Raw genomic sequence first — 27,274 nt, 5'->3', positions numbered from 1 at the left:
ATGCCATTGGCTCGTTTACACCGAAAACCTGCTTCTGATTGGACAGCAAATGTGTCACACAGTGGACTCGGCCTCTATACCGTGCGTCAAGAATCGAAACCAAAAATGCTTCAATTTGGAAAACAAAAGAGAACTTGCCATTTATAGCAGAGTGCGAATCCTAAATCACCGCTGCTCAAATTCGAATGAGGTAAGATTTCATCCAAATAATATTTCTGAATAACGAATCGCCTGTTGTTGCTGCATAGGTAGGCTAGGTGTTTCTAAATGTGACGCGCATCTCATATTTTCCTCAGGCTTCTGTTGACATAAATAGCTGGTTTCCTCCTGCCAAGGATAATAACAGACATTAGTTATTTTAAGTAAAGTATTAAAAGTCATATAAGGATAATATATAAGCCTTCTAAATGAGACTATGCGACTGTGCTCTGTTTTGTGCCTTTTGCAAGAATGGACTGAATGTGTTTATGTTTTTTGCGATTTCATCTATAGGAAGAGCAGAATTGGTCCCGTAGTCCGTTTGGTTTCATAAAATGAAATGGAGGGAGGTACAAGGTAAGAGTTGATCTTGTAATAAACCGTGTTATATATTTAAATGCAGAGACGTTCCTTCAGATAGCATTGTTTGTTTCTGAGAGGTTGGCATATTTGACAAAGCTGTCAGTCCAGCCCTTGTTTTAAAACTGCTCACGTAATGGCAACAAAATCCAGTGATTTAAACATAATATCTTTGGGTGAGTGTGTTATTTTATTGGTTTGTTATACCGTGAATCATATAATGAGCGTGGGCCCACTGCTGTTGCTCAATGATGTTTTTGTGGGCTGGGTATTTTTTAAGTACAGCCTGTCACGTTTATCTACCATTTACCGTTTATATATACTTGAATGACTTGAGAAGACAAATGAGACCACATTTATTATATCGTGTTTTATCTCATACACCAGTGGGTTGCTTATAATAAGTGTTCTTTTAACCCAGAGGCACTAGAAGGGACAGTGTGTGACAGGAGATTCGGGGTCTGACAGCGGGATGGCCCACTTTGATACAGAGTACCAGCGCCTGGAGGCGTCCTACAGCGATTCCCCTCCCGGAGAAGAGAATCTGCTGGTGCATGTTCCAGAGGGATCCAAATGTAAGATCCACAATTTAAATAAAGCAACAGTGCCGCAACAGTGTGTCTATTGTATGACAGAATCATATGCTTTTATTCTTTTGGCAACCTTGCTAGTAAGTAAGGGGTTTTCAAACTTGGGTCCGGGGATTCCCAGGGAGCCACAAAAGAGTGCTAGGGGTCTGTGGAACAGGTTAGAGAAAAGTAGTGTAAAAAATATAAACATAAAGAAGTGATAAAAAAAATTTTTTTCAACTAATAAACTAAATAAACAAATAAATAAATTGTGATTTAAATAAACAAATACTTTTGATTACAATTTATTACATTTGTAAAATATAAAAATAAATACATTTTTAATATAAGAGAATAAACACAATACAACACAATCGACAGATTTATAGTATTAATTTAAAACGCGGGTGCTTTTTACAACATATTAATCTCCAATTAATATAGGTAGTTGCATAGGCTGTCAATGGAGGGACAGAAATCTCTCCGATTTCATTAAAAATAATCTTCATTTGTGTTCTGAAGATGAATGGAAGTCTTAAGGGTTTGGAATGACATGAGGATGAGTAAATTATGACAGAATTTTCATTTTTGGAGGAACTAACCCTTGATGTGGGTTAAATGAGCAATGGATATACAAAAGGCTTCTTACCATAGCCTTTCCATGTTTTTCCATAAATATTTCCTTGTTGTTTTGTCATAAAATTCATAAATAAATTTGTTTATTGCAGCTCCGTGGCACCACATTGAAAATCTAGACCTTTTCTTCCAGAGAATATCCTTTGCACACTGAAATTAATTGCTTGTTTATGGGTTAAATAGATTTTCAAATGTTATATCAAGTAGATTGACCTAAAATTAGTAATTACAGTCAACATGTCTTATATTTTTCTTAACATTTAATAAGTCTATAATCTACACCAGAAGAATGGATTTACTTGTATGCTGCTGGGTGAAATATTTGAGCTTGTGTAAGTATCAATTCATTTATTAAACATTAATTTACCCTTCTGAATTGTCATGTAATGTTTCCACTTATTATTCTAGGCAACTGGTGTTTGTGGTGGCATTCACAGTGTTCCTGGCTAACTGTGTGGACTATGACATCCTTTTTGCCAACAAGTTTGTTAATCACACTGATTCCTCAAAGGTTACGCTGCCCGATGCGTTTCTACCAGTGGACGAGTGCAGTGCTCGGTATATTTTATATATTAAATGTCACTAATGTGGCGTTAATGTTATTGCTTTTTACTACTGTATCAGTATAATCCATCATAGATCAAACCGTCCTTTGTTTACGTATGTTGTAGGATCCGTGACAGTGTTTCGGTCATCTTCATCCTTATCATATCTGGGGTCTTTTGGCTCCACCGTCTCATCAAGTTCTTCTACAACATCTGTTGCTACTGGGAGATCAGATCGTTTTACATTAATGCCCTAAAAATGTCCACGGTGAGCTTTTCTGCTTACTCACTATAGCACATTTACTAAAATGTTTTGGTTCTAACAGACGTTTGAGTCAGCACTGGAAGAACGCATGTATACTCCAGTTTTATGAGTTCTTGCTGTCTTCTTGATGCCAGTAAGACACTTAAATTGTTGATAATTTTCAGAGAAAACGTACCAAAGGAACTGATGAAATTCTGTTATTCAGCCTATTTAAATGTTTAATCAGCCCTTTTCTTTTGGTAGGCGGACCTTCCTTATTTTACCTGGCAGGAGGTGCAGGCAAGGATAGTTGAGATACAGAAGGAGCACCAGATTTGCATCCACAAAAAAGAATTGACAGAGCTTGACATCTACCATCGCATACTGCGTTTCAAAAACTACATGGTTGCTATGGTCAATAAGTCACTTCTTCCTGTGCGCTCTCATTTGCCTCTGCTGGGCGACACTGTTTTTTACACCCGTGGCCTCAAGTATAACTTTGAGTTGATTTTCTTCTGGGGCCCTGGATCTCTTTTTGAAAACGAGTGGAGTTTGAAGTCAGAGTACAAACGTGGAGGGAACCGTTTAGAGCTAGCAGATCGTCTGAGTTCACGGATCTTGTGGATTGGAATCGCCAACCTTCTCTTGTGTCCAGTTATCCTGATTTGGCAGATTCTCTACGCGTTCTTCAGCTATACTGAGGTGATCAAGCGTGAGCCGGGAAGCCTGGGTGCTCGATGTTGGTCTCTATATGGCCGTTTTTACCTCAGACACTTCAATGAACTAGACCATGAGCTGATGTCACGCCTCAGCAAGGGCTACAAGGCCTCCTCGAAGTACATGAACTGCTTCATGTCACCATTACTGACGGTGGTGGCCAAGAACGTGGCATTCTTTGCTGGCTCCATACTTGCGGTTTTGATTGCTTTGACTATTTATGATGAAGATGTATTGGCTGTGGAGCACGTGCTCAGCAGTATCACATTACTTGGGGTCGGCATCACAGTCTGCAGGTGCGCAAAGAGAGGAAAAGATAGTATTTTAAAGCTAAAGCCTGTTTTATGCTTCTGCGTCGAATCGACGGCGTACCCCCGCAGACCCCTCTGCGTCGCCGCGAACCCCTCCACCGTAGCTCGACGTGCACCTCCAAAAAATTGTAACTACGCGTCGAGGCGATGCAGACCACAAGGGCTGTTATTGGTCAGATGCACCGCGATGCAACTCAACCTGACGTAGAACCATAAAACGGCCACGACGCCGTAGGAGTGATGGCGTACCTACGCCGTGGAGTTGACGCAGAAGCATAATGAGGCCTTAAGAGTGACCAAGATTAAAGAGATCACTTGAACTAAGTCTTATGACATTTTTATTTACTGGTGAGATTTGACTTGGAACAGTTTTGTGCTCATTCTTTCCTCCTTTTTCTGCCCCAGGTCATTTATCCCAGACAAGCATATGGTGTTCTGTCCAGAGCAGCTGCTTAAAGTGATCCTGGCACAGATTCACTACATGCCTGATCATTGGCAGGGTAATGCCCATCGCTATGAGACCAGAGACGAATTCGCACAGCTCTTTCAGTACAAGGCTGTAAGTCATGCAGCAGTTAAAGAAATTCTTCTTTTTGCACCCAAAACCAGTGTGTGTTAATGAAAACCAAATGATACACAGCATATTATACATTACAGAATCAAGACATGATTATGGTTAGGGATGGGAATTGATAAGATTTTATCAATATCAATGCCACTAACGATTCTGCTTATCGATCCGATTCTTTAACGATTCTCTTATCGATTCCTGATAGCACTGTGTGGGAAAAAGTAGTCTTTTTCGGGGGGGAAAACAAGTCGTTTTAATGCTTACACTTGACCAGAGGTGGAAAGAGTAATAAAATATTCTACTCAAGTAAAAGTACTACTACTTCAATGAAATTTTACTTAAGTACAAGTAAAAGTACCGGTCTAAAAATCTACTCAAGTAAAAGTAAAAAGTAGCTCATTTAAAATTGACTCAGAGTAAAAGTTACTGAGTTACTTTTTTAACAGCGGGGGTGGGGTGGGGGACCCTCCCGTGTAGGGTTGTAATGGTATAAGATTTTCACAGTATGGTAACGTCTCAGAAAATATCACGGTTTACAGTATTAATCAATTGTTAAATAAATAAACTGTATTATTAAATTATGGGTATTATTATTATTATCATCAGTTAAAATGACAGTTAAATTAATGAAAACAGGATTTTTTTTTTGGTTGAACAAATGCTTTTATTATAACAAACTTGAAATAATTTGTTTGTTTATTAAAATTTCAATAAAACATGTCTAATCAATTAAATTTGATAATTAATAATGAATTAGATTAACAACTTATTTTTAACATTAATAATTTATTAAAATGTTTAAGAATAATATTGTCCTATGAAATGTATTTTATTCAGAAAATTAATGTTTCTTTTTATTAGGGGTGTAACGATATTCGAACCAAACCGAAGAACCGCGATACAGAACCCACGATTCGAATGGCGATACTCTCATGACGTACCGAACACGCCCCGCCCTGCAAGCTACCCCGGCCCCGCCCAGCCCGGCTAATTGATTGGACCTGGAATCAGTGTTGCCAAGTTCGCTTATTATAAGCGACTTTGGGCTTGTTTTTCTGTAAAGTCGCTTACAAATATTGGTAGTCGCGGGTCGCGTTTTTTTTTGGGCTTGTTTCTAAAGTGTAGTTGCTTATTTGAGCTTGTTCTCAGCTCGTTGTCAAGCAGATATTTTCTATATGTTATTTAAACGTAGGAGTTTGTCTTGCCTGTTCCCTCTGTCTCTCCCCTTTCCCTATACACAGAGTTTTTTCCCCACCCACATCCTGCTTCTAATTGGCTCTGACCCAGATGGCAATAAGTACTAGCCAATCAGAGGCAGAGCAGGGCAATCGTTTTTTTTTTCTGGTTAGGAAAACGTCAGTGAGTGACGTTTAAATGAAAATACGTGCGAGTCGCGACTGTCGCGACTGATGGTGACTGGACTGTAGGAGAGTTTTTATATATAAATTATATTTTAGATATTATAGATATAGATATTATAGTTTAATATTGTTTAACCCTTTAACTGTCACTCCCCCTTTTATCGCATAGACATGAAAATCACTATTCAAACTTAAATGGTTGTAATTCAAGAATGCTTTCGAATATAGACCTATGGTTGGTCTTGTTTTAAAGAAGACATTTGCCAGATTAATGTTGAAATGAAGTATTATGAAGTTATGAAAGTGAAACAGAAAAAAAGTTATACAAGTTTGAGTTTATGAAAATGAACAATGTAAAAATATCATTATTTATATTTTATATAAAATATATATATTACAAAATATATTTTACTCTAAAACTGCCAGAAAATGTAAGCCAAAAATCTGAAGAAGTTGTGTTCCAAATTTTAGGTTGATATCTCAAAAAATGAGCTTTCAGTAAGATTTTATTTGGCCGCAGTACCAACATTTTTCACTAGATGGACAGCCAAGCTTCATCACAGAAGAAAAATAAACTACCGTGTGCACAGTTGTACAAAACTAGGCACAGTTTACCAATCTGTCCACATGGATGTAAATTGACAATCTGTACCCACAGTTTAAAACTATCTGTCACCACGGATTGTAACAGTAGCGGTAGCGCGGAGTAAACGCGAGTAAACGCGAGTAAACGCGATCATCTCTTCCTCAGTTACAGAATAAACATGAATGGACACCTGAAGATATGTTGAAAAATACAGTATACTTACTGAAAGGCATCATAACTCGTGTAATCGCTCAATCAGTGTTTCATCAGCGCAAAGACGTCAATAAAACTGCATAGCTTGTCACTAGCATTATATTTACCTCAGCAGGCTAGTGATTAAGTGTCCACAACTTGTTGGTTCCTAGAGAAATGAACTCTTGCACTAAATAAATGCACAATATTATCCTATATATTATATTTTACTTAACCTGTTAATTATATCTTGATTATTTAAAGTACGTTTAAAATATCTTTAATGAAAATGACAGCAACTGTGTAAATTATTATATTTCAATAACAAATTAGAGTAAAGTTAATGCAAAAACTGACAAAGACACAATTTTCTCATTAAACCACTGTTTAATTTTTTTTTTTAGCTTTCTAAACCGAACCGAACCGAGACATCAAAACCGTGGGAAAACCGAACCGTCAGTTTTGTGTATCGTTACACCCCTACTTTTTATGATTTAATCCAAATATATTATCAAAAACGGTGGTAGGCTAATCAAATGTAAATTTAAACTTGTGTCCTTTTATTTTTTGGGGAAGCGCTGCAAAAAAAAGATTTACTAAATTAAACCATGGACAAAAAAAAATATTCCTATAAATAATGTTCAAATAAAATGTATTATTATTGTTATTATTATTATTATTTTGAGAAGTAGGCTACGTTCTACTGTATGCCTACAATAGTAATATATTTCTGTCATAATTTCTCCTAGTAAAACCGAACTATTATTTTGACGGTTTGTGAAGACCTGTAATAGTGTATTTGACAATGGATTTTCTCAAATAAAATTATGAAAATGCTCATTAGGCGTTCTCTCAGAGCAGCTCTGGAAATGTTCATGTATTCATATCCTCAAATTGTTTGTGAGACGCTGAAAACACCATGAACGTCACGAGTACTTCAGTATGTAGTAGACAAACGCAGCTCAGCAGAACAAATAGGGTTAACTTATATATTTACTTGCAGTATTTTTGTGCTTAGCTTAATTATCCACAGACCATGTCGCGATTGGGTTTATTGCACAGTTCTACTTTCCATGTATTCATCCATCCATTATTTTGCATGTTTTACGTGACTTCTGCATTAAGTGAATTCCATTTTCATGACTGGATTCCGGGATTCCCTTTGCATCACGTAAATCGGGACATACCTTTATCTGCAGGAGGGATGGTGTCCTATATCCTCTTTTTGCAGCCACTTTGCGTCCACATTTTTTGCAAATTGGATATCTATCCTCGAGGACCACCACGCTTTTTTTCTACTTTTCATACTGGCCATAATTCGCTTGGCGCTTAGCTTTCAGCTTCAGCTGGGCGTCACCTTTTTTGCGCGTTTGTTCGGGTTTGTTCTCCCGCCCTTCAATCAATTCAGTAGTTTCCGGAGTGTGTGATCCCCCCCCTTGTATTATTATTTTTTACTCAGTAACGGATATGATTTCAAATGTAGCGAAGTACAATACTTCAAAGAAAACGTACTTAAGTAAAAGTAAAAGTACAGATTTTAAAAACTACTTTAAAAAGTAGAAGTACACAAAAAAACTACTCAATTACGTAACGCGAGTAAATGTAATTCGTTACTTTCCACCTCTGCACTTGACTAAGCAAACTGTACTTTTTATGTAATTTCTGTAATAAATGGAACCTTATTGTAAAGTGTTACCGATTAGTTATACACCGATTAAACGTCCCGTGAGTTCAGTGTTGGAAAGATCAGTTGTTTTAACCATTCATTAAAACGAATCGGTTCAAATGAGTCATTAGTTCGCGAATTGGACGTGTCATTATCGGACGTGTGCGCGTTGTGTGATTATCCCGCCAGTTGGGACATCCCACAAGATGTGTGTCATCACAGAAAACATTTCATCACTGGATCGTTTTTTTTTCGTTTATTTTTTAAGTGTGATTATGTCAGCTGAATGTGCGGAAGACTTTTCAGAGAAGATAAGGCAACGTATTTTAGCACAATTCACACCCAGCGGCAATTCAGGAAAAACAAATCTCCGAATGCTCCACATAAAACTTTAGTCTCCCTACCTTACCATCGTTTCGTTTATTTTGATTAATATGTGCGAGGGAGAGAGGAAGACAGCGCTTAGTTTTGAGACGGTGAAGCCTACTTTCGCCTTGCTCCGAAGAGAGAGAGTGCGTGCGCGCGACCGGGGCTCTCTCTTTCTCTCTCTCTCTCTCTCTCTCTGCTCGATCAGTTTAACATGCGCCCTGTCACAAGCGCAGCGGTTCATCTACATTACCAGAGAGAGACAATTTTACTCACTGATCAAATAAGACTTTGCAGGACAAAGATTATCTTTGGACGCGGTGCTATGGTGCTTGATAAAGGACAAAAGGGACAGTTGTGAGTTCACGGTCTGTACATACTATGGCTGACTCAGAGCAGGAGCATCGATAAGAGGACTCGTTAACGTCGAGGGCATACAATATCGATGGATCGTAAAATTTAGAACCGGTTCTCGAGTGGAACCGGTTTTCGATTCCCATCCCTAATTATGGTGACGATAATGCCATTTAAATAGTCCCCTTCTGAATGTGATTAATAAATAAACAATAATCAAGCAGTTAAATAATGAATCAAATTAATAACCTCAGTTAACACCAACTTTGGCATCGCTAAAATATTCATTTACAAATAAAATGTCTGCTGATTTATAATTTATTTAACATTAGATTAATAAGCTGAAAAATAAACTAAATTGAAACAATACAGTCATAGAGTAGCAAAAATGAAACTCAAAGGGTCAAATTTGAAAGCAAAAGTATTAAAATTAAAACTATAAAAACGTTAACCTTAACACAAGCATCTGCTCCCCTTCTCCCTGTCTGCAATTTCTGTGTTAAAGTTGCAATGAAACAGAAGTAGCAACCGTTTTTATTTTCTGTACTGTAATTTACATCTGAGTGAAACAGATTGTTGAAAAGGAAAAAAATGTCTGGCAGGAATTTGATTTCTATCTATCAGTTTTTTGATTGGATGCATACATACTTGCAGTCTATTGTAAGAAAGGTTTAAGCAGACTAAATCATTGAAGAAGCCAGGGAGATGTCTGTCATTGCACCATAAGATTGAGCTATGATATTTTGATTAAAAATCTAAAAATAATACTATTCACAATACAATCAATAACATGCAGTTAAAAAATAGATTTTCATTTCATTGATCTCGTTTTTGTAGGTGTTTATTCTTGAGGAGCTTTTGAGTCCTGTCATCACTCCCTTCATTCTCATTTTCTGCTTGCGCCGCAAATCTCTGGAGATCATAGATTTTTTCCGAAACTTTACGGTGGATGTGGTCGGTGTGGGTGATACTTGCTCTTTTGCACAGATGGATGTCCGTCAACATGGTCATCCTGCAGTAAGTGAAACCTTTTTTTCATTTACACTTAGTTTCATTATTGTACTTTTTTTTTGTAGATAGATGTATCTAGCCCTCTCTTTATTGCTGACTCTGATGTCATTTTTGGTCCACTACAGTGGATGTCTGCTGGGAAAACAGAGGCCTCCATCTATCAGCAGGCAGAAGATGGGAAGACAGAGCTGTCACTTATGCACTTTGCGATCACAAATCCACACTGGCAGCCCCCTCGGGAGAGCACGCATTTCATCAGTCTTCTGAAAGAGAAGGTGCACCGCGAGGCCGCCGGAGGACAGCAGGGAATCATAGCAGAGAATACTGTCTTTACCTCAACCCATTCACTGCTGTCGGATTCAGAGGTATTCAAATGACTGGACTGCCAACCGCTATCAGATTATCACATTTAATATCATATATTTCTAATTGCAAATATTAACTTTTATTAATACTACATATTATTAGTCACTCTGATTGATAAATGAGGCAAGTAGAAAACCCACTTTTAAGTTCAAATACAATATGATTACACAAATAACTGGATGGATTCTTTTTTTTTTAAAAAGGTCTAATTTTGGTTCTTTTTTTCATTTCAGCCTCGAAGTCTTATTGCAAATCTCCTGATAGGACCCCCTTCCCTGGCCTCACTTCATCTGGGTCGAGAGGGCTCCATCAATCCGGTGTCCATTGGAGTTAGTGAGGGAGCTTCCGCCCTCCGATCCCTCTCTCCGGTCAGCACGAGTATACACCTCCGAGGCAGCTACCCATCCGCCAGACTGCCACGGCAGGACCATCCACCTGTGGTGACTGGGCGAGCAATGACAGGCTCTGGGTAATGACTGAATAAAAGTGTTAATATAATCATTAAAATAATTCATATAATATACTAATATCCATGTGTTGTTATAAAATATTATTATTGATAATAATTATATACTTTTTCAGTTTTAATTATGTTTTTTCTTGTGTATTCTAAGCCTAAATTAAGGACATTTTTTGTGTTTTAATTGATTTTCTGAACGGCACACTAGACATTTTGTTGTGCGGAATGCGCTTTATGTTCAAATTAAAATTTAGATAGAGTTAAAATTGATGTACATACACACCTGTTGAGAAAATTTGTGCAGTTATTTGTGAATGAGTCCGGTTAAGGTTTTTTTCTTAAAGATATCTTATTAAGAGGGAAGCCAGATTAATACAGCTTTTTAGAATCACATAATGTTTTATAATAGCAAGTTTGACTAAACATTTAGATACAATGACAGCCACATATTTACAATTTCAGAATTGGGGATCTATATATGCTATTGTTCAAAAGTTTGGGGTCAGGAAGATTAAAAAAATCATTGCTTTTATTCAGCAAGGGCACATTAAATTGATTAAAAGTGATTAAAAGACATTTTTAATGCTACAAAAGATTTCTATTTAAAAAAAATGCTGCTCTTTTGAACTTTCTATTCATCAAATAATACTGAAAAACAATACATCATGGTTTCCACAAATATATTAAGCTGTTTATTAATAATAATAAGAAATGTTTCTGAGCACCAGATCAGCATTTGCATCACCAGGAATAAGTAACATTTTAAAATAGAATATATTGTAATAGTATTTATTAATATTATTACTGTTTTCTTTTTTTTTATCAAATAAATGCTGCCTTGGTGAGTACTTTCAAAAAAATAAAAATGTTTACCTATTCCAAACTTTTGAACAATCTGTATAGCTGGAATCAATTTTAAATTGTTCCTGTCTTTGTAAAATTTATTTGACTATCATTATATCATTCATTTGTTCTGCCTCTTAACTCTTGGATTGTCCTTGTCTAGCACTGACGCCCGTACCATCAGCTCTGGCAGTAGTGCCTGGGAAGGCCAGCTAACCAGTATGATCCTATCAGAATACGCCTCCACAGAGATGAGCATCCATGCTCTCTACATTCATGAGGTAAAGCAACAAAAATCATACATGTATGGAATTTAGCAAAAGCTTTTTTTTCTACTACTTACATTTCCCATTGTTTTCTGCTTTTCCTTTACTAATCCATCCAAATCAACCAATTAACCAAAAGCGTGTTGTGATGTTTTTTCTGGTTCTGTTGAAAAATGTCAGTCTGCACCTGAACTATATTAGTAACTATATACTATAAATTTTGTATGTAGATGCATAAGCAGCAATCGCGAGGTGAGCTGTCTCGACACACCTGGCACAGACAGGAGAGTGACGAGAGCAGTGAGAGTGTCAATGACGACATGGAAGCTGCTCGCAACTTCCCTCGTTCCAGGACTTTCCCTAGTGCCACCAACTCACACCAGCAGGGGGCAGCACATCACAGCGGCAGCCAGCGACGCTTCGACGGAACCTCAGGTATTAGAAATGACTGTTCGCAGTTCACAGGAACGAAAATATGACCCCTCCATAGTCTTTACATGAGCGAAAATCTATGTCTCCTGTAGATCCCGTTTCTGGAAGCTTTCGAGTCCAGAGGACACCTCGTATGCCTATGGGCGGCTGGTCTGAGGAGAACCAAATAGGCCGGCATCACGACCCTGTGCCCGAGGAGGGGGCTGAGGATGATCTACCGCCACACATCCATAAGGTATAACCATAGACTGTAAACTGTGGAAAAATAAAGCCAAAATGTCACAGAAATAGCCACTGCCATCTTGTGCTGATAAAAAAACTCATTTTGTCAATGCGAAACAAAAAATCAGTAATGGAAAATTAAAAGATAAACCTTTTTAGACCCTATCTTTTACCAAAACTCACGAAAGAAGTCCACTGGTGATGATGCCACACCCCGTTTTTATAGCATCACACAATTAGCTAAAACCAAACTTATACGTTGTTTTGATAACAACTTCCTAAAATGACAGAAAATGTTTTTGGGCAAAATTTATTTCACGTGACATTTGATTTTTTTTTTAGTTTGGCTCATGTATCATTCGTTTCATGGAGAGGGTGGGGTTTATGACCTATACTGCAGCCAGCCACCAGGGTGCGATCGAAATGTTTTAGCTACCCTTTCAGGATTGGCAGGGTTCCCTTTTGAGAACGTTCACTTCGTATTGCGTAGCTATACGCAGTGGGAAAACTCCTTTTTCGAGAATATTGAAGCCATTATTTTAAAACGCAGGGCAGCTGCACAGCGTGCACAGAGCAGGGCATCTAGCTCTCTCATTGGCTGTGCTGCAGCAACTGTACGAACCTATGGCGAGGCGGCTGAGACGCGCGAACCAATCGTGTCGCTTTGCGCCCAGGGCACGTCAGAACTCACCAGAATGGGTGTGGCTTATGCCTGTATAAGCAGACCATTTCACCATAGAATCAGATTTAATCTCCTTTAGCGAATACCTTCTTCGCTGACCTACGAGCCTTCGCTGTTGGCGAGCCTCTGCAGCGGAACACGCGACCTGATCAGCGGACGCGGCACCTTCAACTCGGCGCCGCAAATTTCTAACGCCGTTGTTGCAAATGCCATGCTCCATATGTACTTCATGCAGAGCTCCTCTAAACGTCAAAAGCATGGTGTTTTAAAATGGGTTTCCACTGTGTATAGCTACGAATTACGAAGTGAACGTTCTCAAAAGGGAACGTACTCGGTTACTAACGTAACCTTGGTTCCCTGACCGTAGGGAACGAGTATTGCGTAGCTTGCCGTGCTATTACGCTTGGCTCAGGTGCTATCGCTTCAGTCGATTTAACCTGATTCTATGGTGAAATGGTCTGCTTATATAGTCATAAGCCACGCCCAATCATGGCGGGATCTGAGGGCTCGTAGCGACCCGATTGGTTTGCACACTCAGCCGCCTCGCCATAGGTTCGTGCAGTTGCTGCAGCACAGCCAATGAGCGAGCTAGATGCCCTGCTCTGTGCTCAAAATAATGGCTTCAATATTCTCAAGAAAAGGAGTTTTCCCAGCTACGCAACACTCAGGGAACCGACGTTACGTTAGTAACAGAGTACGTTTCCAGGGCTACTTTTAAATTGATGCCATGGTTTTGATTTTCTTATCCCCTCCGGTTTATTTGGGAGAAATGCACACTGGGTTAACTTTGATTGGCCATTGGGCTAGTTTAGTTGCACAGACCTGGCAACCCTGCTTGTGTGGCACACTTGGAAGCAGCATTGATCTGCGCTTGATTCCTAATATTTATTTCTGTGTTCTTTTTTTCTTCTAGGTGACTTAACAGGTATATCGTCGATGAAGTACACAAGAGAGACTCACACCATCCATTTTCTTTTGGACACACAAAAGTCATAATTATTTACTTCTGGATAGAACTCGAGATTCCAAGCTTAATCTTTATGCCACAGCGTGACATCGTATAAAAATTCGGAAGGCATTACAATGGTTTGAGCTTCTTCTAAGTACATCATCAAACTATTAAATGATTCATACATCTTACATATTGAACCACCTGATAGAAGGTGCAAAACTGACCCTGTAATTTTTTATTTATATTTGCCATTATATTGTGAATAGGAAAGTCTATTTGGCCTCCCGATGAGTCCATTGAGTAAACTGACGGGTAGGATTGCACTCAGTTGACCTTGACATTTCTGTTCTCGTCAAAAAGTACAGGTCGGTGTTGATGCAAGACGTTTGTTCTTAGAATTTTTGAGCTAATTTGAATAGTTTTGATAGGATGAAGAAATATTTATATTATGCAACGTGCCATTATGAACTTTAACGCTTTGCAAAATTTGATTTTATTGTCAATCCCAGATATTTGTGTGGGGGGAAAAACCACTGAAGATCATTCAAGCATGGCACTGTAAAAATAATGCATGCTCCTTAAGTTTTATTATTTGCACAATATCAAACAAGAATGCACTTTACCATTTTTTCAGATCCAAAGGATGACACAAAGGCAGTGTGCAAATCAAATTTGTTTTTATAAACATGCAGTTTTAAATGAAGTTGTATATTTCTGTCTATAGGATAAGCGTTATATATTCCAGATACCTCAGGACTGGCTTGTTTTTGGCACTGAAGTTGCCCATAAAGTGCATGACACTTTTTGGGTAATTGACAGCAGTACCTTCCATTCTCAAACCCATAACTGCTAAAAGGAAGTTGACAAACCTTTGTGTAATAGTGTGTTACTGCTAAGATGCTGGATCTCATTCATAGACCATTAATGCATACAATGGCAAAAGTGTACATTTTGTTTCACATAAACTGACACCATTTCTCATATCTCACACTGCCGCTTGCATACATAGTGCTTGCATAGAGATTGTTCAAGGTGCAAATTGTGCATGACCCTTGACCTTTATACTGGTATGTGTTTGTTATAATTGGCCTGTGAAATGCTTCTGTGACCTTACCTAATCTACCAACTGCAGCTGTGCATTTTCCATTTTCTTTCGTTTTCAGTTTTCTAGGCTGTTGTATATTTACATTTTGTACAGTTTAAAATGCATCAATAAAATGTATTTAATAGTTTGTGTATATTTTAATTTCAGACAATTTTTTTTTTAAGTGTCAAAGTGCAAATATTGTGCCAAAAATAAAATCATCCATGGGGAAAATAATGCATTTAGGGATGCCATTATGTAATTTTCTGGTCAGGAATGGTTTCACAACGGATTCAAAAAGAAGAAATGTATATGATTTTGAATGCAAACCTCTTTAGAACAAATCTGTTTTTTTTTTTTTTTTTTACACTGTTCGAGAATTAAATGGTTAAAAATCAAAAGACCGCATATCATTCAACCACATACATTTTTTGTTAGTAAAAGAAATGAAAAATTCATCCGCCCGAACAGGGACTTGAACCCTGGACCCTCAGATTAAAAGTCTGATGCTCTACCGACTGAGCTATCCGGGCTCTGAGAACTATGTATAACGCCCCCTAATTTCAGCAACCCGTTTCTTCATGAATATCAACCTGTCAAAAAACAAAACAAAATAAACAACAACTCTTAAGTAAACAACAAATAAATTACAGACAGACATGCTATACTTAATGCGTTAAATGAGTTCGTGGGTGGAGGTATGAACATCATCAAACGCTCAACATGAGCTGAACTACAACAGCAAGCACGGTAACGTATAGAATGTAGTGTAAAAAACACGTTTCCTAATTTTTAGCAACAACCACAATCCGAACGGAGAAAACGAACGCGTGAACTCCGCCCACTTCCGGCATCTGACTGTTAGGCTCGCGCTGTCCTCCAATATTATCATTTCTTATTTGTGCATCCTCGTTTCCTTTCCTAGAGCCTCTGCTCTTCCCCTTTAGGTTGTGAGGGAAGGACGCAAGGAAAGAAAATGAGAACGGTGGAATCGAATGAAAGCTTTTTTTATACATTGGAATACTTGATCACTCGAGCGTCATTTCACAGCGTCATCAGCAGCGCTCAAAGGATCTGCCCTTATGTTGTTGAAGTTTGTTTATTTAAGAAATTCATAATGAATAATAATAAAGCAAGATACCCTGTTCTGTTGAAATATGTGATATGTGTGGTTTATATAAACTGCAAAGGTAAACTATAAATTAAAAAGATTGTGACCGATGTGAAGGGGGAGGAGAATGTATACGTGCGTCACGTTTAGACAAAAAAAACACTTCCGCAAAAGTTACACCTGTGTATCCTAGCTCATGACTCCTCTGAAAGCCTCCTCACTTCTCGATCCTCGACACGTCGCGGTGCAATTAGAGAATTGAAATGTCCTTCAAGATGGCTGTGCTTGATTGGTTTCCGGGTCATAGGATGGAGGACAGAGGAGCGAGGATATGAGGAGGGATATTGAGGAGCACCATATGAAGCTGCAGACTCGGAGCCTGCATCTACAGTCCCCCACCGAGAGTCCCGCATTCTCAGACCCCTCGTTTTTCGAACACAGTGCCTCCTGCTGTTCGAAAGGTCGTATAACACCCGAACACAGAGTACAGCGCACGCTTATCCAAATGCAATTAAAAACAATAGGATGCAATATTACGGTCTCCAAATAAATGATCCAATAAATATTTGCGTTCCCTGCTTAATGCATGTGCCAAAAAAAACTCATTGCGATGGAAGGGATACAATTACAGATTGAACTATCTTATGAAAAATAGTATGTGATATTATATTGCTACAATGTTTTTTTTATTTTTTTTTATTCAAATTCCAATTTTTATTTCAGTTCAACCAATAATGGTCTAACTAACATTACCATGCTAACATTACAAAATCTGTTTTTTGATATTTTGAATGCGAAGCAAAACAAATCAGAATAGACAAAACATCAATAATAAACAATTCTGTACTTTATTTAATGATCACCTAAACATCATTGTTTGTTGCTGTAAAGAAAAAAGGAAGAAAAAAATGTGTTCGTGTATATAGGCCCGATAGCACATGTCTTATGATGTTTCAAAAAAAAAAAAAAGAAAAGAAAAAAGATGTTTGCAAATGTTACCTTCATGTTGCACTGCTCTGTTGAAATGTCCCTTGAGATGTTTTTGAACTTTGGACAACTTTGTGGGCTTGAAATATATGGGGGCACAAAATGGGCAGTGAAAATCACTGCAGCATTTATGACATATCTACAAAAAGTCCAAGGTTAAAGGCTAACGTTAGCTATCAAAATATTTTCGGGGGGAAGACGGCGAAAAAACATACATTAACGGCTCAAATCTTGTTACAAACTATCTTTACAAATATTAAATGGACTATTCATTAGGGATGTAACGATTCACTCATCTCACGATGCGATACGATTCACGATACTGGTTTCACGATACGATTTTCTCACGATTTTTTTAACAAATGAGATTTAAGACAAATTATAAATGAAAAAGTGTCCTTTTTATTATTTCTCAAACAAAATGCTGAACATTTTTTTTACATATATTTGTCAAATAATAAAACTACATTAACCTGTTAAAAACGGGGCTTAAAAAATTCCCTTGAAGGTTGTTTCAACTCAGTGTTTCTGTCTGTCTGGTCAAGAGGCTGGAAACTGGTACCTTCGCTATGTAAAAGACTGTAAAATTAGTAGGGCCTACCGCATTGACAGGGGTTTTACATTGTAATAAAGGCAATATTCTAATTTTGTTATAATTTGTATCATTACACTAGTAAGAGTTAAAAAAAACAGAACACATTGAGAAAGAGATAAACCAGATTCCTGGTTGCCACGGAAACACTGATGCACCTTGTGATCTCCGTGGCTCTCGCACTTGACATATTGGTGACTAGTATGGGAAGCCAAACAAACCAAAAGTGGGACGAGACAGCGGGGGTTTACAGAGCTCGCGCCGCCCTGACATGTCATCTGCGCGGTTCAATGGTCCGAGCCGCGCGGCCGATTCGTCAGCGCAGAGCGGACGTGTTTCCTAGCGACACCCAATGGACAGCGCGGCGCGAATAATCCTCACCAGCGCTGCGCTGACCAATTTAAACAGCGCAGCGCAAACCATACATACATGCAAATAAAGAAACCCCTCCTTCCTTACAAAAAATTGGTTCTCTGATTAAGTTTAGGAGTTTTCCCTACAGAAGACAAAGAAGAAGAAAGACGACATGAAATGCATACATTTCTTATGTTTATTATCTTTAGTAAAGAGTAGTGTTGTGCGTTTTTACTTTGAGGAACTGCACATATGTATAGAGGCTACGGAAAAAGTTGTACAAAGCATAAACTTCAATGACTTTCAATATCATAGTCGTCTTGAGGAGCACGCCAACCTTCTGGTAATTATATCGGACAGTTTACATGTTCAGGGTATGTATTTTATTATTGTAGTAAGTTTTGCATTCAGCCATCATTTGTAGACTTTAAGCTTTTTATATCTGAATTCCATAATTAAAACAATCATTTGTTAATTTTGAATAAAATGTTAAAACTAAAGATCGATTTTATGTTGATGATATAATATTTTGTGATATTGATTTTAAAGTGTCCCTCCCAATCAACCTGAATACACACACACACACACACACACACACACACACACACACACACACACACACACACACACACACACACACACTATATATATATACCTGTATAATGTTTTAGAATGACCTTGACCTCATCACCACAATCAATGAACTTCAAGAGGCTATACAAGACTTATGTCTTCTTCTGGTGGACCATATTTTCAACCCTCCTGTGAACGCCCCATTTTCACTAATTTTACATACCAGGGGACGGCCAAGTCACACACTACTCTTTACTAACACTATTAAAGATAATAAACATAAGAAATATATGCATTTCATCTTGTCTTTCTTTTTTCTTTGTCTTCTGTGGGGGGGGAAAACTCCTAAACTTCAGCAGAGAACCAATTTTTGTAAGGAAGGAGGGGTTTCTTTATTGTACATATATTTGCATGTATGTATGGTTTGGAGCAATCCTCTCTGGTGAGGATTGTTCGCGCCGCGCTGTCCATTGGGTGTCGCTAGGAAACACGTCCGCTCTGCGCTGGCGAATCGGCCGCGCGGCTCGGACCATTGAACCGCGCAGATGACATGTCAGCGCGGCGCGAGCTCTGTAAACCCCCGCTGTCTCGTCCCACTTTTGGTTTGTTTGGCTTCCCATAGACTGGTGCTTCTCACGGTGGTGATTATTATTAGTCTACGGAAAGTAAAAATGCCGCCACACCTCCGATTTGAATGAGTCAACGTCAACATCTACGCTTGCCGTCGCCATGTGTTTGACGGCGCGAGCACACGAGTCTATGACACACACTGGCGCGGCGCGAGCGGAGCAAACCCAGCGTTTTCAGTTCATATATGATAAGAATTTTATATTTTTGGTACATACATCAAACTCTAAAAGTGCAATGGGGTGATAATGTATCGGATGTTCAAATGTTTGTGGTTAATAATGTGCCTACGATGAATGCTGTGTTAAGAAAATGTATGTATAATTTTATATGTAGATTGAGTGTTTCAAAAAATAGTATTATTAGGGTCCTAAATGACATTGCATTGAGTGATACAAGGTATTTTTCTTGTTTTTGGAAGAAAAATCCGATACAATTTGATGGGAGGCGCTGTCTCGAAAAACGAGGGGTCTGAGAATGCGGGACTCTGGGTGCAGGGGGACTGTAGATTCAGGTCTCCGAGTCTGCAGCTTCATACTACTCCTGTCGTCCTCACACTGCTATGACGTATGGTTCTGCAGTTGGTAATTAACCACTTTTTGACCCTCTCTGCTATTATAGTTTTTCAAGATGGCGGAACGACATGGAAGCCTCCGTGGACCCATAGACGACATCACCCGTCATATGTATATAAAGATAATAAATTCTTCATTTACGAGGATAAGTCAGATAATTGGCAGAGGTATTTGTACCCCATTGAGAACATATTTATGAATAAAAATATTGATTTTAGATAATAAAATACCTTAACAACTACACGCAGTCCCTTTAAACTTCGCAATTCGATTAACATTCGTCTGCATTTCAACTATGCAGAACGTAATTTCAGCGCATGCGCAGTGGCATGTCGCCCCGCTGTGATCAGAAACGGGCCATTGCGAGAATAATTCTGTTAAATTGATTTTCTCACACACACACACACCGTATTAGCAAATGTGTAACGTTATCATTGATCTACACACCACTTATTTTTCAGTCGGATCCAGATGGTAAGTGAAATAGGCAAAATATATTTTGGTACCCCCTGAACCTCTTGTCCAAAATCAATAATGGGAACAAAAAACAGTGCAATAAACACTTTTTAAATAATTGAACCCACGTGTTCTCAAAGTTGACCTTGTGGCTTTTTTATGGTCAGACACTTGCATGTGACATATTAACATTTTACCAAAATCAAGCTCAAATGGAGTAACGAGGATTTGTAGCTAACTTTATATGCTATATGTGGGTGCTCAGTTTTTTTCTGTTTGGCCGTTTAAGACATTCCTTGTGAGTCGACAAATGCTAAAAACTCCCCTCCACATTATCTTAAGTATAGAAAACGCCGTACTTATTTAAACAATCAGTTTTTCATTTACCTTTGCATTGTAAACATGCAGAGACGTCCGAACTGTGTGCAGCACAGAAGCAGGGCGGACCGGCGGAGTTTTGAGGTTTTGACCGACAGTTTGAGGATCCAATGGAGTTACGAGATTTAATCTCAATATTTGCAAAACCCACAGATGACGTAAAGCTTGACCAATATGATTTATGTAAAAAACGATGATGTGTCAGTGTTTTACGATTAGAGTAAAATAATAACAATAACTTATTTCTCATAGTAATTGGAGACAACTACTACGCTACAGTCACGCGAAAGATTTGTGCATTGTGACAACTTGCATTCATCAGTCCTCATATTGAAAAAGTCCAGACAAAATTAATGCGTAAAACTGGCTTCATTACTTACATACTGCAAAAAAGCGCTTCTCATAATTAACCATTTTATATGCCTCATGTGCTTGCAAAGAAAGTGTTTGTTATAGGAGGAGCAACAGAGGGTTCAAATTTAAAGCACGCATTAAATTCGTCATTGTAAAGCACGCAAATACAATGATGAATAACTTTAGAAGAGCTACTAGTATTTTAATAGAAATTACACATCTCAATTAAGTCTAAAATATTTATTGATTTTTATAGAAAGACTGTCCATAAAAAAGCAATATAACACATTTTACAAAACATGTCCAACCATGTGCATTTAAACCGTGACATCCATTTAATAATAATAAAAAAATCACAATTTCAAGTGCAAAAGTCTTAAATGCTTACTGTGAACATGTAAAAAAAAGATTATAAACTGAACATTTACAGATCAATCAAATTTGTTTACAAAAAAAAGTGAAAAAACTAAAAGTTGAAAAAGGTAATAATTTAATAACACGTTATTGGTGACATTGTTTTAGCTAAAAAGAAAATGTATGACGACAAAAAAAAGAAGAAAAAAAAGAAATGAAAAGCCATTTATGAATGTAAAAAAAACAATACAAAAACAACTACTTATTTAAACAGACTGGCACAAGTGATCTGCTTTCTTCATTCATCGGTCAGATTTTCTGGCATATGGAAGCATTGGTGGAGAACCTGAAAAAAAAAAAAACATGATTAGAAATGACCAGCCCTGTAAATGCCTAACCTGCCAACCGCAGCACAAGGGAGTATTCATGCAAACGAACAGGCATGCACACCTCTGTGAAACAAGAATATCCAGAACGTGACTGATCACACAAGAAGGTGAATTTGTCTTTGAACTCCTGTGACTGGGTAACAAGGAAATCAGGCCAGACCGTCACTCACCTAGAGGCCGCATGGACCCCGGTGCCAAACAACTCAAATACAGCCAGGTTCTATTTTCTAGAAACCACTTCTGCCGAAAGCTCAAGGTATCGGGGAGGCTATGCCTCCTGTCCGCTCTGGGGACTGTAAGATGGTAAGGTCAGAAGTCACAAAGGGCCATTATTTCATTATCGTTATGGATTCTATCACCTTCAGTGTTAAAAGGGATTATAGTAAAGCAAAAATACTAACCGTCTTGTGTAATCAGTTTCAAAAACAAGGTCTAAGTTTGTTTATATGTCAATTCCACAACCATTTGAATGCAAGACCACAATTCAAGAGTGATTAAAGAGTGACATGCTTCAGTTGTCCAGTAGAGGTCAGTGCAATTTTTTATTTCTGAAATAGTCCGGGTTCATACAGCCAATAAATACATAATTCAAAATATATACTACTGTTTAAAAGCTTGCAGTCAGTAAGATTTTTTTTACAGCATTTAAAATTGACTTACAAACGATTTAAATTTCAAATAAATGCTGTTTTTTTATTCTATTCATCAAAGAATCCTAAAAAACTGTTTAACAGTTTCCACAAAAATATTAAGCAGCACAGCTGTTTTCAACATTAATAAGAAATGTTTCTTGAGCAGCAAATCAGGATATTAGAATGATTTCTGAAGGATCATGTGACATTGAAGACTGGAGTAATGATACTGAAAATTCAGCTTCACCATCACAGGAAATCGCATTTCAAAATATTAAAACAGAAAAAAGCTATTTTAAATTGTAATAGTTGTTCACAATATTTACTGTTTTTCCTATTTTTGATCAGATAAATGTTTCCTTGGTAAACATAAGATACTTTTCAAATACATATAAAAAATCGGTTTTGAAAGTTTTGAAAATGTAAAGACTTTTGTCAATTACATGTGCCTTTTTTTTTCTTTCTTTTTTTACAGAAAATTTTTGTAATCAACATGATTCCACAAGTGCTGTTGAATGAAGTTATTAGTTGCAATCTTCTTACAGCAGCTAAGATTGAGGTGGTGACGGTGTTGTTAGGTAAATTCCCACTGGCCTCATCCTACCTGGATGACTGGCTCCCAGACGCTGCTGGACAGTCTCCAGATGTTGAATATACTCTGTGAGGGAACGTTCCTGATCTTGGGAAGAGCTGAGGGAGCGTTCAGCTGGTCCTGGCACAGAACTTGTGTACATTCTTGGTGGAAGAGAATAGGAGAGGAGTTAGGTTACTAAAACTATTTGTTTATTAGAAGGAAAAACAATCTACAATTTACAACATCTGAAGCTGTACATGAAACCGATTAGAGTATATTTTACTAGAAAATACTGTTTCATTCTTTCCACTTCAAATTTTCATGTTCAATTCAATGTTATGTGCCGTTTCTTTGTAAATATTTGTGCAATTTACCAGCAATATCTGAGTGAAAATAGTTTCTACACCGATTTTTCTTTCAGTGTAGATCAACACTAATGTGTGTAGTAAGAAACGTCACCTATTATTCAGCCTGAAGGGTGATTTGATTGGTGGCACAAGAGACGAGACCACACCCCTTTGAGCGAAGGCATGATCACGGGTGGGTGGAGAGTTGAACGCAACTCCAGTCTGCTGTGGCCTCAGCACTTCAGTCCTCAGACCAGGAACTAAGAGAGAAGGAAAGACGGCACATGAATGACTAATGATTTAAGTGACCAAATCAAGCCTCTTAAATACTCCAGCTGAACAAGTGATTCATGTTACTGCTAACCTGTGTTTGATCCTGCTCCATGCCCGTTAACGGTGGCACTGCCTGAGATTTTCCTTGTAGCTCTTTGCCATTTCCTGGTCAGGAACTTCAGTCTAAAAAAGTGGTAAGAAAATAAGTAAATCACCAATTCATAGTTTTCAGTCACTTGACTAGCACAAAGGCCTGCAGAAAAAAAAAAATCCACAGAACTGCCAATTTTTTCAAAACAAATACAAAACAGTTTTGCACACTTGTGATCCATATACAGCACCTGTTGAAGTATTTCAATCACTAAAAACACCAGAACATTATAAAACGCTTAAAGGGATACTTCACCCAAAAATGAAAGTTCTGTCATTAATTACTCTCTCATGTCGTTCCAAACTCGTAAGACTTTCGTTCATCTTTAGAACACAAATTAAAATATTTTCAATGAAATCAGAGATTTTCTGAGATTGACAGTCTACACAACTACCACTTTGACACTTCAAAAAGTTAATTGAGAGATTGTAAAACTAATTCATATGAATTGAGCAGTTTAGTCCAAATGTTAGAGACATGATCGCTCATACAATGAACAGACTGAATTTAGGCTTTTATTGAAATGTAAACATTGATCAGCGAACATAAACAGAAGCTCAACCGAACCTGCTTAACTTGTAAGAACAAGCCTCTTGTGGAAGCTCAAACGTGCTGCGTAACACACGAATGAACCTCATTGGTTCTCACACGTCAAGCGAACATGCTTGAGCTTTACCTTTTACCTCAACTAATGTTTCAGCTGATGAATGATGATGATATGTGATTAAAAAAAGCCTAAAATAAATCTGTCAATCATATAAAGTGATTGTGCCTTCAAAAAATTTGGACTAAACAGTTTATATGGATTAATTTTATGATCTCTTTATGAACTTTTTAAAGCAGCAAAGTGGTAGTTGCTTATACTGTCAATGAAGGGACCGAAATCTCTCACATTTCATTAGAAATATCTTCATTTGTGTTCCGAAAACTTTATTTTCAGTTTATTTTCACCATAAGGTCCAGCAATGACATGCTGATTAAACACTGTTCATATGTATTTAGAAAATAGATGGGGTAAATTTTCACCCAAGCATTTTCCAAACATCACATCATACTAACCCTGCCAGACACAAAGTTGGGAATCCATGATGGCATTTTTTCTTTTTTTTTTACCTTGAGATAGCGATGACTACTCTGACAGACGTTCTGAAGCGGTTTAGAGGTCTGGAGACCTGCGATTGGCTTAACGTTGGCTTTGCGCCCATACGAGCTATGAGCGCAAGCGTAGCCTGCTCGCACTCTTGAAACCCTCCCAGTAGCAGCAGCAGATAGCGCTTCTGATACACCAGCGACTTCCTGTAACTCTCTGATCGCAGGTATCTCTCATAGAGCCGCTGCACCTACAGGAACAAGTTAAAAAAAAATCAAGCAGCTCAAACAGTTTTGAATCACATTACTAAAAGAAAAAGAGTCAGCTTTAATTTCATTAAACATTTTTAATTATTTGACATTTATTCAATTAATGGCCTAAGCTTTTCAATAAAATAAACTGGTAAAGTAATGTGTGGGGTGTTTTTATTCAAAGTAGACACAGGTCTACGACTTCATAGGGACAGATAGTATGTTGTGAAACTTTGAGGCGATTTACCTTGTTGTTTGAGAGGTCATTGATAGGTCTGTTCTCATTGCTAGCCGTGACTCTTGACAGTTCAGCTTCTGCTTTTCGTAACGCAGTCTGAAGAGCCGCCTTTTCCTTTTGCCAGGCCAGTTTCTCCGATGACAGGCACTGCTCTGTAACAGTAGGAGACTTCACCTGACCGGACAGACAGAAATGCACACACAACCATCACAACTAAAATCAAAACATTTACATACTAAACATTAACACAAACCCTCAGATATACAGATATGTGACCCCATAGAAATGATGAACTTGATGCCATTTTTAACCATTACCCCCTCTCTTGCAAACATTTTGCAATTGGCTGCATTGTTTCTCGCTTGCTGTTGAAAAAGGTCCACCGTTTTTAATAAATAAAGATTACCTGCTCCTGGTGCCTCAAGCTTTGCAGGTCTCTCTCCAGACAGGATATAGTGTGTTTGAGGGAGATCTTCTCCTCACTCAGAGCAGCGAGACACTCGGAGAACTCAGAGTTCTCCTTCAGCAAACGCTCCATTAGAGGGGGAGTAGATGAGGTAGAGTCCTATGGAACACAGGATCAAATATTACAATATCAGACATGTTATGCTTGCTTACACAAACAACTGTCACAAAGTCCCGTTCATACAAAGACAAGTGTTCAGCAGGGATATGGCACCAAAATATAATTTTAATATGAACGGACGACTGTTAATGCTTTTGTGCAGACCAAGGTTATTTTCATAAACGAAAACTGAAACAAAGACAAAAACCGTTGATCAGAAAACATTTTTCGTAAACTGAAATAAAATATTTTAAAATAAATGAAAAACTATCAATGAAACCAACATAGGATGAACTGAAATGATAATTATCAAAAAATAAGCGCTTTTATAATCATTTAGCTGGCATCACATGAAGTAAAAAAAAAAAAGAGAGAGACGAAAAAAAAGCATCATCGTCCATCGTGATGGCTGACCGACATCACGATGGTGAGCCACCATCGTGATGCCTCGCCCCCCACCCTGTCAGACCTCCCCACCCCCCCAGTGGTTGGGGACCTGGCTCGCGAGCCACACCTGGTCTCTCACCCTTTACCAACAAACGATAAAAAAAATGAAGACGTGCTTGTTCAGTGCTGTTCGCGAGAGTCACGAGTCACCACAGCAATCAACTAACCGCCTACGTTTCTGTGGTAACCTAACAGTTTCAGCTCCTGCAGTCTGCACTGGGATTCAAGCAGCTGCTGCTTATTTAAGGTGATGGCGAAAATAATTTTAGAACAGCAGCGAAAATGTAAAAGTAGGCTATATAAACTTTAATATATCCTTTTATTGAAACAGGTGCTTTGCTGTTCAAAGAGACATTTCGAAACATTTCACCCGCTGGCCGCAGAGACCATTCATTTATGTATAAATGTGTTGTATTGTTGATAATCCGCGCAGATTTCAGTTGATTCCGTTTAAAGTTATTAATAATAAAACATGAATGAATGAGAAAGAAAAGAGCAGGATGTGCTTTATATTGAAAAGAAATATTAAAAGCGCGATAAGTCGCAAAAGAGAACTGAATTCTACTGATAGGATGCTGTGCGCACGCTCCGAGCGCAACACGCGAGCATAGTAGGCTAGTCTTTGTCTTCGGTTGCGAGCCTAAACGGCCAAATAAACATAGAAATATAATTTTTATTATTAATACTTATATTAGCCTATAAATACACATGGATGTATTATATACACGGGTATATTTCCACAGTCTATATATCATACTCTTTCAGTTGTCTGGTACCCAGGGTTTTCCTGCAAGACCTACTGTCAAGAGAGTGAATTCACACATCCATGGAACCCATCTGATATTTTTCCCCCTGCATTGGTTTTAACACTCAAAATCACATGCGAAAATCTGAATTTGTGCCGAATATCTAGGATGGTTTCATCTTTCACACTTTCAGTGAAAGCCTGTGAGAATCAGTAT

General features: G+C 38.0%; 2 protein-coding genes and 1 non-coding gene across 13 annotated transcripts in view; 1 reads left to right on the top strand and 2 right to left on the bottom strand.

The window, feature by feature from the left end:
- The first annotated feature begins 54 nt into the window (after positions 1 to 54).
- Positions 55 to 15,139, top strand: atg9a (ATG9 autophagy related 9 homolog A (S. cerevisiae)). Of its 2 annotated transcripts, XM_077199428.1 has the most exons (16): positions 55 to 190; positions 493 to 555; positions 980 to 1,133; positions 1,856 to 1,899; positions 2,031 to 2,095; positions 2,172 to 2,321; positions 2,435 to 2,576; positions 2,817 to 3,565; positions 3,986 to 4,139; positions 9,514 to 9,693; positions 9,813 to 10,052; positions 10,287 to 10,522; positions 11,520 to 11,637; positions 11,853 to 12,057; positions 12,147 to 12,289; positions 13,872 to 15,139. In XM_077199428.1, the coding sequence occupies exons 3-16, from the start codon at positions 1,031 to 1,033 to the stop codon at positions 13,878 to 13,880; spliced, it is 2,538 nt and encodes an 845-aa protein (XP_077055543.1). In that variant the 5' UTR covers positions 55 to 190; positions 493 to 555; positions 980 to 1,030; the 3' UTR covers positions 13,881 to 15,139. The 2 variants fall into 2 exon arrangements, with proteins under 2 accessions (XP_077055543.1, XP_077055544.1); XM_077199429.1 differs by lacking the exon at positions 13,872 to 15,139 and having other exon boundaries at positions 12,147 to 12,295.
- Positions 15,140 to 15,454: 315 nt separating this feature from the next.
- trnak-uuu (transfer RNA lysine (anticodon UUU)) lies at positions 15,455 to 15,527 on the bottom strand. The gene has a single exon. It is a non-coding gene; the product is annotated as a tRNA-Lys (tRNA).
- A 5,699-nt stretch (positions 15,528 to 21,226) lies between these two features.
- The window catches only part of pcnt (pericentrin), a 62,939-nt gene continuing 56,891 nt past the window's right edge, over positions 21,227 to 27,274 (bottom strand). For 6 of the 10 annotated variants that reach the window (XM_077199418.1, XM_077199414.1, XM_077199416.1 and 3 more), the window contains 8 exons: positions 25,707 to 25,865; positions 25,310 to 25,474; positions 24,835 to 25,061; positions 23,662 to 23,753; positions 23,410 to 23,557; positions 22,981 to 23,111; positions 21,915 to 22,037; positions 21,475 to 21,701 (listed from right to left, as the gene is read on the bottom strand). In XM_077199418.1, coding sequence (XP_077055533.1) covers positions 21,658 to 21,701; positions 21,915 to 22,037; positions 22,981 to 23,111; positions 23,410 to 23,557; positions 23,662 to 23,753; positions 24,835 to 25,061; positions 25,310 to 25,474; positions 25,707 to 25,865 — 1,089 coding nt within the window. In that variant the 3' untranslated portion in view covers positions 21,475 to 21,657. Of the gene's footprint in view, positions 21,702 to 21,914; positions 22,038 to 22,980; positions 23,112 to 23,409; positions 23,558 to 23,661; positions 23,754 to 24,834; positions 25,062 to 25,309; positions 25,475 to 25,706; positions 25,866 to 27,274 lie in introns of all 10 variants that reach the window. The other 4 variants (XM_077199420.1, XM_077199421.1, XM_077199422.1 and 1 more) reach the window with 1 other exon arrangement.

The sequence above is a fragment of the Siphateles boraxobius genome, unplaced genomic scaffold (assembly GCF_051911475.1).
Source record: "Siphateles boraxobius isolate OS27281-9 unplaced genomic scaffold, OSU_SipBor_1 41, whole genome shotgun sequence".
Lineage (NCBI taxonomy): Eukaryota > Metazoa > Chordata > Actinopteri > Cypriniformes > Leuciscidae > Siphateles > Siphateles boraxobius.
Note: the sequence above shows the minus strand (reverse complement) of the source record. Positions and strands in the feature narration are given on the sequence as shown.

What these genes read in the sequence shown, in the direction of transcription:
- atg9a (XM_077199428.1), top strand. Translation starts at nt 1,031, where the DNA reads ATGGCCCACTTTGATACAGAGTACCAGCGCCTGGAGGCGTCCTACAGC. An exon ending in TAGACCTTTTCTTCCAGAGA is followed by an intron (nt 1,900 to 2,030) that starts ATATCCTTTGCA and finishes AACATTTAATAA; the next exon opens with GTCTATAATCTACACCAGAA. An exon ending in ACGCTTCGACGGAACCTCAG is followed by an intron (nt 12,058 to 12,146) that starts GTATTAGAAATG and finishes TGTCTCCTGTAG; the next exon opens with ATCCCGTTTCTGGAAGCTTT.